The sequence below is a fragment of the Pan troglodytes genome, chromosome 9, assembly GCF_028858775.2.
Source record: "Pan troglodytes isolate AG18354 chromosome 9, NHGRI_mPanTro3-v2.0_pri, whole genome shotgun sequence".
NCBI classification, from domain to species: Eukaryota; Metazoa; Chordata; class Mammalia; order Primates; family Hominidae; genus Pan; species Pan troglodytes.
In genome coordinates this window covers 17,822,100-17,833,590 of record NC_072407.2, presented here as the reverse complement: position 1 = coordinate 17,833,590, position 11,491 = coordinate 17,822,100, and the positions used below count along the sequence as shown (strand labels likewise).

At 33.5% G+C, this 11,491-nt stretch overlaps 1 protein-coding gene across 4 annotated transcripts in view; it reads right to left on the bottom strand.

The window, feature by feature from the left end:
• Positions 1-1,553: 1,553 nt before the first annotated feature.
• Positions 1,554-11,491, bottom strand: part of FAR1 (fatty acyl-CoA reductase 1) — a 63,281-nt gene continuing 53,343 nt past the window's right edge. For all 4 annotated transcript variants that reach the window (XM_001171908.5, XM_009459978.4, XM_009459980.4 and 1 more), the window contains 3 exons: positions 11,198-11,327; positions 5,369-5,496; positions 1,554-4,439 (listed from right to left, as the gene is read on the bottom strand). In XM_001171908.5, coding sequence (XP_001171908.1) covers positions 4,277-4,439; positions 5,369-5,496; positions 11,198-11,327 — 421 coding nt within the window. In that variant the 3' untranslated portion in view covers positions 1,554-4,276. The remainder of the gene's footprint in view (positions 4,440-5,368; positions 5,497-11,197; positions 11,328-11,491) is intronic.

Sequence of the window (11,491 nt, the reverse complement as noted above, 5' to 3'; positions counted from 1 at the left end):
AAGTTAGGGGAAATGACAAGAACCTGTTAAAGATGTGACATAAAGCAGAAAGCAGAAAGTTAGGCATTAAATGTCAAACAACTAAATACTGATAAACAATCTGGATGACTACTTTAATAAAACTACACCCATCTGTTTAGGTTCAAGTGTGTTTGTTAGAAAACAAAAGAAAAAAAGGCAGCTATAATACTAGACTGAGCCATATGAAATTTCTTACAGGTCAAAGACATATTAGCATTTTTATACGGCTCAACCTAACACTTTCTAGTTACACCTTGCTCAAAACAAGTGAAAGGAAGCTCTCTAGATTTATATGAGAGAGAAAGAATTAGGTTTACTGTACAACCGCAGAAAATAAAGGAATTCTGCCTCCAAAGCATCTTTGGAAGACACCTAATTCAACTTCATGGAACTTTAAAAATGAAAATTAAATGTCTAGAAGAGAAAAGTATTTTGAAGACAATAACTAGGAATGTTAACTTTGTTTTAAACAAATGAATTCAGAAAAATCTTGATTGTCTCCCTTCCCCCTTGTATAAAATTACAGGTATCATAGCTATCATCTGTGATCTCAGGCCAAAAAACAATTATATCCTTATTTCTCTGAGTTCAGGCCCACGGTAAAGACATTAAACTTATACTTACCACTTCATGTTTTTCTAAATAAATGAATTTTAGAGACATCAACTTGCAAAGGAGCACATCAAACTTAATGTTACTCAAATTTTTCTTTAATAAAGACAAAGGATTTAACAATTTTTGCGCAACTATACTTAACTGACAAAGATGATTTGTTTAGGATCTTAAGGATAGCAAAGATATATGCTAAGAGGGTACCACCAGGAAAAAAGACAAATACATTCTATCACTAGAAAATGCTTCAAGACAAAAATATTAATTCAATAAGAAAATATTTCATTTTTTTTTAATCACAGAGACTATTAACTCATTTCTGTAATCCAGTTACGTGGCATACATTCCTTTTTCTAGTTTCTCATGCAAAAGTTTGGAAAGTTTTTCTCAAAACAGAGCAAGTTAGTGCTAATGGTTTCAAGTCAGGGCTGGGAGTCAGCCTAGAAGAGCATGCTCAGAAGGCCATTTACACTTACCTGACCCCAGCCTGATGCTCTCCCCCGTCCAAAAGGGGTCAGTTAATTCCTATTACTAATGAATTATCTCTTATACTTACTCTATAGACATATAAATTACCACAAATGTGCCTATAAATTAACAAGATATCATTCAATGTGGAGGAGAGCAGCTGGAACCTAATGACACCCTGGAGGTATCTTGGTTACTCTTTTTAGAAAACAGAAAAAAACCTGCCTCATTCCAGGTAATACATAAAAATAACACTTTAACACAAAGTGTCATCCTGCCTGTATGCTTTCCCTAAAATGCTGTGTAAGCAACTCAGAATTAAATAAAATTAGGACATAAGAATTAACAAGTACACCTAAAACAGACAAGAAGTGTAAGTAAGGACTGCTTCCTGTAATCCTAAGCATATTGTTCCATGGGTAATTTTCAGAACATAAAAATACAATAAATACTATAATGGAAATATAGGGATTCATTTATTACTTTTTGGTTTACAAACAAAGGCACCCAATAATGCTTTTATTTCTTATAAAAGATTCTCAATTTACATTTAAAACAAACAAAAACCCACAAAACAATCCCAAGTTAATTCCTACAGACAACACAAAAAAGGGGGAAAAGGAAATTCTTTTCCCTGCTTTCAAGCTTTATTACACAGGTTCAAAAATGATTATTTTATGCCATCCTTAAGTCAAAGAACGTACTGCCAAGCTTCTCTGCACTAAGTCTTAGGACATGTTAATGTTGCCAAGTCAAATATAAATATAGTCTCAATGACATCACAATTTACAAATGCATATTCCAAGATTAAAACTGAATAGGGGGAAAAAACCCCAAATGTTTTAGAATACAGTTTAATCAAATGAGTTAAGTGAAATAAGAAACATTTAATTTAGTAGGCTATCCTGTTAAATAAGAAGTTTGTGTAGGAAATATAATCAAACAGAACTAAAAATCACGTCTAGTAAATGACACAAATAATTTCTCAAATCTTTAAGTCTGACTTAAGTTCAAAGTCTAGCTGGTGGGGATTAACAATCTATATACTCCTTATACTAATCTTAGAACTTTAAATTCTAGAATGACAAACTAATTTATTCATTAGTTTTCTTTTGACAACAGAACTCTAAACACACAAAATTAATGCAGTGAGTGGCCTCAGCACCCTCCCAGTTAACATTTCTTTAAGCTAGATTACAAGAACAATAAAACCATTCAGAAGACATACACTCCCTATGCACTTCATAGGCCTGCCCAAGTTGTCCCCAACTCTTTTGCAAGACACACAGACAATTCATCTGATTCTAAGTCTATTCGGCAGAAGTATAAAAATCATACAAATGTTAGCATGTTTTCAACACATTATGGAAATACATTTGGAGAGATGGAGTACTCAATGTATATTATGTGGGCCACTTTAAATAAAAGGCATCATTATCTATTCCATTTTCAGACATTGTCATGGTCTCTTATACCTTTATATAAGGTATGGTCCTAGACCAGAGACTTTAGTATCATTCCAAAGAATATAGAGATATTTATATACATATTTCTTTTAAAATAATATTTAAAAGTTTTACTACAGAAAATCTGGCTTCAACATGGAAGCATTTTTCCTTTTCAAGATTATACACCTGCATGAAAGTAGGTGATTTCCTTTACATTTAGTTTTTCACAATAGCAAAATAAACTTTTTATACATTGCATTTAAATTGACAAAGAAAGTTAAGATGTAAAGCTCCATGTAACTTTTTGTATTGCGAACTGTTCTCTTTAAACATACTCCAGATACACTGCTGATTATCTAATACAGTACAACTTGATCAACTTAATTAGAAGTGTTATGCTGAACAATTTGTTAAATCAAATGTATGTTAAAACAGTAAGTAGAGTTAACTATTATGATTAAAAGGGAATTTTAATGTATCATTAAAATATACATCAATTTTCTTGCTATTACTTGTTTCTATAACGCATTTCTTTCTAAAGCTAAAACCACATGCATAAAAAATAAGTGATACCTTCAAACTCATTCAACAGTTTGCTACCTTATGTAGTATGTAAATAAAGTCCTTTATTTAATTTCGTACACATTATCTTAAGCATTATTTTATTTTTCTTGAAGGAATTCATCTTTCAAGGTCAAAATTAGTATGTGTTTACACACGAGTATATTTTTTAATGCTATTACTACCTGCGAATACATTCTTCCATAATAATGCACTTTCAGTTTTCACTGGAAAGATAGCACAAGCCTTTTAAAAGTCCTATGAATAAAATTTATAAAGGGAGGAGAACACAAGTATGGTGAATCCTTCCCAACTCCCACTTCCATCAAATCTCAAGAAATCCTCCTGCTTCAAAACATAAACAATCTCACAAGATTTTTATTTGATCATAATGTGGAAAAGAAAACTGTATTCCTATTCTTTTTGATACTAACAGTTTTACGGAATTTGTTTTCACTTTCTGTCAAAAAACACGTATGTTGCTGACATGGATTCTCAAACCCATTTAGATCGAATAGGGTCATTAGAATAATATAGCCTTCTGATTTTAAAAGCAACTGATTACTTATAGAAAAATGATATGCATCAGACATTTAATCAGAAAAAGAAAAATGAGAACATCTCTTTCATGTTTGATATCATTTAACTTACAGAATGATGTGAAAATAGGTTGGTTATAATTTTAACAAAACTAAAACCCACTTCAACTAATGAAAAAAACAAAAAATGAAGAATCAAATATCTACCAACTTTGCTAGTATTACTGTCCAAATAAATGTCTTCCATTGCACTGAACATGAGAATTAGAAATTCACTATATGTTAAGGCATATTTTAATTAATATGTTCCAGAATTGCACAGTTATACTGGTCAGCGTTCCTATTTCCCCACTCTTGTCCTCAGCACACCCCTTTCTTCTAGGGCTCAAAAGATTAAGTCATGGTTTTGGTGGCTACTGTAGATTTGAGCTGGCATAACACAGTGTGTTCACTAAGTTTTATGAGCATAAACATTAAAATGTTACATAAAATATACCATAATTTACTTCACACTCCGATCTAAGATGGTTTAATGTCTTGACAAAAAGTGAGATGACTTATACATTTTACATTTTGTACATTTAGATCACCATATGTATAGATGTTCTAATGCTGAATCCTTGGTCTTCAGTATCTCATAGTGCTGGATGCTCGGAAGTATGACAGAAACTTGTAACACAGACTAACCACAAAGTACCAGATATTTCTTGCCATTTGTGATCTTGCAATAAAAATGCGCCAGATGAGGATCACAAGGATAGTATTAAAACCATAACGTATATTCCGCAACCTGGAAAGCAAATCAAGAGATATGTTAGACAGTATTTTCTAGAAAAAAATATTGTTAGATGGCAGCTAATTAATACTGAGTTTTTAATGAAAGCTCAAATCCATATTAATTTGAAACTTATGATAGGCATTAAGTATACTGTAGGTAAAACAGATATGTACCTTGAATTTCTAGAGCTTCCCATCTAATCTAAAAAGGTTCATTCATTACATACATCATAGTACAGACAAAATAGAGCAAACTTTTTTTTTTGACATCTTTAGTTGCTTACAAGTTGTCAGACAAGTAACTTACTCTTTCAGTTACAGCTGACAGTCACAAGATCAAAGGCCAAGTGGACAAGCCCTTATCCAAGCATAAAACATGGCATTAACTTGATAAAGGAGGATCCTCCCTTTTCTCAAAGAGTAACAATATGTTTCTCTCATGTTTCAGCTCATGTTTCAAAAAATTTTGATGTTTCTGATGGTGTTTGAAAGAAATACAAACCTTTAGAGATGTAATAATGTTACATAAATTATACTGACTTCAGCAGGCAGTGCAAGATAGGACGGCAATGTAAGAAAAATGATGTAGAGAAAAGAGCTTCGAATATGGAGTCAAAGGTCAATATTCTAGTTTGCTTTGCCACTCAATACAATATGGCTTAGGCAAATATAACTTTCCTAAGCCTCAATTTCCTCATCTATAGAACTGGCTGCCCTGCAAAGTCGCACAGAGTTATGAGGCATGAGAGGGATAATAATGTGAAAGTCTTAAAAAGTGTCATAAAAATCATATTAAAAAGCACTACAAATATAAGAGATTACCATTAAAAATTATCTGCATCTTTGAATGATAGATATAGCAAATATACCAGTTTACCAAAAAAATTGTGGAATATTTCATAAGGAAGACAAGCAGCAATCAAATCCATGCATCAAACTCACTTGTTCAGATGTTTTCTGGCTGCAGGGAGGCCAGACATTTCTTCATTCAATACGTACTTCTTAGTTCCCAAGCAGTAGTTCTCTATATATTCTGCCCAATGTAACTGCCGTACATCAATATTGAAGGTCTACGTTAACAAAAAAATTACTGATTATTTTCCTGACTAATTTTTCTCACAACCAGTCAGAAATTCACACTTTTTCTAAAGGCCAGTTCCAAGTGACATAATTACAAAATTCTTAAATACAGAATTAACTTCTGAAATCTTACCGCTAGTCACTGAAAAGTTTGTATTCCTAGTTCATACCATCCATTAAACATGGAAACATTTGAGAAGATAATCTGGAAACTAATGTCAGCATTTAAAGAGAAGTAGGTTAAATATAAGAAGAAAAAAGCCTGTACCATTTTGCTAAACAAAGAAAAAAAAAGACAAAATTATATTGTCCACATAGATCTATGTATTCCTCACTACTTTATGCACGTACTGATACATTTCCAGTTCCTTTCTATCTGTAGTCTCTTCTCTCTTCCTGTACATCATGCCTACTGAACAGACTAATTTTCCTGGAGAATACTTCTGACATCAAGAGGTGTTATGAAAACAACATCTCTGACATCAAGATATGTTATGAAAGCTGGCTAAGGAGTTTGGATAACAGTAATTAGATTATTTGATGAGAAGGATAGGTAAATCCAGAAAAGAAAGCCTTCAGAAATGTTATGGCAAAGTAAGAGGGCTATGCATTGCTCAGTGCTCCTTAGCATATAAGAAGATAATTTTTTGGAGTTACAAAGATATTATTCAGTATATACCATCACTTATCTAAAAATAGCCAATTCTAGGAAGGGAAAGCTACTATAAAAAATTCAGTAAAATATAAAAATGCAGTAACTCTGCATTAAAATGAAGACTTAGGAAACATTTTGAGAAGGTATATGTGTATGTTATTGGGAATCCCATAAGAACAGTTATTTAAAAAAAAAAAAAGGAAGAGAAGCAGTATGTGAGAAGACAATGCCTGGAAATTTTCCAAAAATGAGAAACCAAGTCACGAATTCAAAACACAAATACAACTCCCACTCCCCCCATCCCTGCCCCCACACACATCTAGGCATATGAGAGTCAGAAAAAGGTCCTATAGATTACCTCCAAAAGAACAACTATTAGACTGTAAGTTGACTTCTCAACAGAAGCAATGAAAGCCAAAAGACAGAGATGTTTTCCAAGTACTCAATGAAAATAAGTCCTAAATAAAACTCTATGCCAGTGTAAATATCCTTGAAAAATAAAGGTGAAATAAAGATATTTCCAGAGAATAAAACCTGAGACAATCTGACATCAGCAGAAAACCCATGTTTTCTGCTTAACTTAAGGGTATTCTTTAGGCAGGAGAATGATTCTAGATTTATGTCTGGGGATGGAGGAAGAAATAAAGAGCAATAAAAGGACAGTTACGCTGGTAAATCTGTATGAATATTTATTGCATAAGCTGCAATAAAAATACTGGCTTGTGTGGCTTAATATATATATAGAATTAAAACATGCATTATGGCCAAAACCGCAATTACTTTTGCACCAACCTAATAACAACAATAACAGATACATGCTGATCCTTCACTATCAGAGAAGGATAAAAGTATCAACTTATATTAGACCTTGCTAAATTAAAGGACATTGTAATCTCTAGAGTAACCTACTAAACCAAAAAGGAACATAATTCTATGCAACACATATAGATGGGAAAATATTAAATTATTCAAAACATAATCTAAAGGGCGGCCAAAAAAAAAGAAAAAAGAACTTAAAACCAGAGTGACAAATACAAAGCACTACTAGTCAGACTAAATCTAAAATGATAGGAATTACATAGGGGTTAAGTTCTCCAATTAAAGGTCAAAAATTGTCAGACTGAAAATAAAAACTAACAGCTATATGCTGCTTACAACTAACTATATGCTGCTTACAAAAGACATATCTAAAAGATAGGATACAAAATGACTGAAAATAAAAGAATGGAGAAACATACACCATATAGTTCTACCAGCAATGTGTAAGGATGCTGATTTGTCCAGGAACTCACCAGAGTACATTGTCCAAGTCTGCATTTTTGTAAATTTGATAAATAGTAAATAATATCCCAGTCTAACTTTAGTCTGCATTTCCACTGAGTAAAGCTGAGTATCTTTTCAAATACTTGGGAATCATTTTCTGTAAACTGTTCATCTCTCTAATCTATTTTCCAATAGGATTACTTTTTTTTTTTTTTTTACTATTTTTAAATAAACATTTTATGTACTAGGTAATGTATACTAAAATCATTTTGTTATACCACTATATATCACCTAAGTGGCTAAAATTGAAAATCAAAATTAAAAGGCCAAGTGTTATGGAGGATGTGGATTAACAGGAACTCTCATACACTGTCCTCTGGAATGTAAACTGATACAACCACTTTGGAAAACTGCCATTACCTGCTAAACTGAACATATGAATGCCCTATGCTATCCTATTTCTAGGTATATACCCTACACAAATGTGTACATATAGACATAAAGAATGTTCATAGGATAATTATTCCTAATAGCCAGAAACTGGAAATAACTCAAATGTCTATCAACAGAAGAATGAAAAAATACTGTATAATACCATTTATATAAAGTCAAAAATAGGTAAAACTAATATTTAGTGCTAGAATTCAAGAGTTGTTCCCTCTGGGAAGACAGAGGAGGTAGTGATTAGGTGCATTAGTCCATTCTCGCAACCCTACAAAGAACTACCTGAGAATGGGTAATTTGTAAAGATAAAAAGGTTTAACTGGCTCATGGTTCTGCAGGCAGTACAGGCTTCTGTTTCTGTACCCACCTGTGCCTCTTGGGCACTTTTAATATGGCTAGTCCAAACTGACACATGCAGTGGAGTATAAAATGCACTCTGGGTTTTGAAGGCTCAGTATGAAAAAACAGAAAGTAATATCCTTTAAATAATTTTTAGGTTTTTGATATGTTCAAACAATATTTTTGATTATATATTAGGTTAAATAAAACATTATGAAAATAAAAAAATAAGTGGGAAGAGAAAGGAAGCTGGCACTGGATGAAAAAAGAAACTCTTGAGAAACTGTAATGACCCAAATCTACAGTCTTTTTTTTTTTTTTTGAGGCAGAGTCTCGTTCTGTCACCCAGGCTGGAGTGCAGTGACACAATCTCGGCTCCCTGCAACCTCTGCCTCCTAGGCTCAATCCATCCTCCCACCTCAGCCTCCCAAGTAGTTGGGACTACAGGCATGCGCCACCACGCCTGGCTAATTTTTCTTTTTTTTTTCTGTAGAGAGAGGGTCTCACTTTGTTGCCCAGGCTGGTCTTGAACTCCTGAGCTCAAGTTATCCCAGCACTGGCCTCCCAAAGTGCTGGGATTACAGGTGTGAGCCACCACGCCCGGCCTCTACTGTCTATTTAAGGCCTACATTAATCTGAGTTGTGCTAAAAACCTAATCAGATATTTTAAAGGGGCCCTGGCTTATAAATGCCAGCTAGCTAATTAACTAGGCTACTGGTAGAAGCAAAGGCAAATCCTTATCAGAAAACTGCAATTTCAATCCCGGCTTCAAAAAAATTCTCACAGAAATCCTCAAAGAATATAAATTTATAGTCAAACAAATATTTTTTTAAAAAATTAGGTGCCATGGGTGAGACCTAGCTCAAGTAATAGATGGCAGAATCAGATGCTGCAAATCATCTGGAAGTTTAAATTATCAGAAGCAGAATGTAAAACAATTATATTTAATATGTTTCAAGAAAAAATTCTAGAGAGTGTTTAAGAAACATTTATAAGATCTGAAAAATTATACTTTCTGAAACTGAAAATAAAACAATAAAACTCTAAATTCAATTGGATAGTTTTAGACACAGATGGCAGACTGTCACAGAATCTTAAATTATCTAGAGTTTAGCCCAGAAACACTGATACAAAATATGAAATTAACGTTAAAAGATTTGGAGAACAGAATAATCTAACATACACTAGGAATTTTGGAAGACGATATAAGAATAGTGAAGAGGCAATATTTGAAGAAACACTGGCTAAGTATTTCTCTGAATTGCTTAAAGACACCAAACCTCAGATTCAGAAAGCCCAATGCAATCTAGGTAAATTTTTCAAAATTACACCCACTATCATAGTGATACTGCCAAGCGGCAAACATAAAGAGAAAATGGAAGACGAGCCAGGAATAACAGATCACCTATAAAGGAAGAGCCAACTACCGACTTTTCAACAGCAAAAACGTAAGACAGAATATAAATAAAAAAGTTTTTTTTTTTTGGTTTTTTTTTTTTTTGAGAGACTCTCACTCTATTGTTCAAGCTGGAGTGCAATGACGTGATCACATCTCACTGCAGCCTTGACCTCCCGGGCTCAACTGATCCTCCCACCTCAGCCTCCTGAGTAGCTAGGACTACAGGCACATGTCACCATGCCTGTCTCATTTTTTCTTATTTTTGTGGAGATGGGTCTCGCTACATTGCCCAGGCTGGTCTTGAACTCCTGGCCTCGAGCCATTCTTCCACCTCAGCCTCCAAAGTATTGGGATACAGGCATGAGCTACTATGCCCAGCAAAAAAGTTCTTTAACGTGCTGAAATCATGTTCCAAAACCAAGGGTGAAACAACACACATATCAGACAATCAAAAACTCAGAATTCACTACAAAACAGATTCCCAAGTAAAACATATTCTAGGTATGCTGAATATATTTCAGGCAGAAAGAAGATCATAAGGAGAAAATCTGAAAGCACAGATATTGGTATACATATATACATATTTTATATATATATATAGAGAGAGAGAGAGAGGGAGAAATCTAAATAAAAACTAAATGAACAAAAGAGTATCTCAACATGGGGTTTAAATAGAGAACTGTGCCGGGTGTGATGGCTCACGCCTGTAATCCCAGCACTTGGGGAGGCTGAGGTGGGCAGATCACCTGAGGTCAGGAGTTCCAGACCAGCAGCTTGGCTAACATGCTGAAACCCCGTCTCTACTAAAAATACAAAAATTAGCTGGGTGTGGTGGCATGTGCCTGTAATCCCAGCTACTTGGGAGGCTGAGGCAGGAGAATCGCTTGAACCCGGGAGGCAGAGGTTGCAGTGAGCCAAGATTGTGCCATTGCACTCCAGCCTGGGCACAGAACGAAACTCTCTCTCAAAAAAAAAAGAAAAAAAAAAAATTAGAGAACTGAAGTAATGTAGTAATACAACCATTTTAAGTGAGTGGGAGTGGTAATCACAACTAAAACATTTTAAGGTTCTAAATATTATTATTATTAAGAAGGAGGCTAAAAATATTGCTTAACTTAGTCTGTGTTAGATATACATGTTAAAACATCTAGAGTAAGCTCAAAAAGAACATACACAAAGAATTTAAGTTCCAAAGTAACAAAGGGCAAAATGTGGAATAACAAAAAGTAAAAGAGTTTATAAAAAACAATTTCTTAGAGAAGCTTTTTCTCAAAACTCAAGAGAAAACAAAGTGTTTGAAAGAAAAACACATAAAATTCTCTCTGAAACCAACATTAAGGGAAAAAAAGAATCAACATTTCAATCATGCTTTGAAAATACCTTTGCCACTCTAAAATACTCACACTAGAAATGTTAAGATACAGCAATTTTATTTCACCACTAACAATTATGACTAAAGCTTTATGAGAGACTATAAATAATGGCTTACTTGTTGCATAATAGCTGTGGAAAATATTTCTCAGGTTGCTAATAGTTCTGTAATTAGTATGCTACTTATTTTCTAATATAAAACAGAAAATACTTGCTTGCCTTTTTATCTTCAGGGTTTAGTTGATTCATTAACATATTGACATTGTCAGTATTCCAAACCCAAGAATTACTTGTGAAATATTCAAGAAACACCATAGCTTTGTGAAGACGAGTTATTGTTTTCATCATCCTGTATTGTAAGAAAAATGGACAGATTCATATTTTGTACAGATTAGGAAAAATCCTATCACCACCCAGGGTGCAAGTTTCCCCCTATAATATAGACATTAGTATTAAAATTATAACATTTAATCATTAAGTGTACCAAATCAGCAGGGAATAAGACTATTTCTG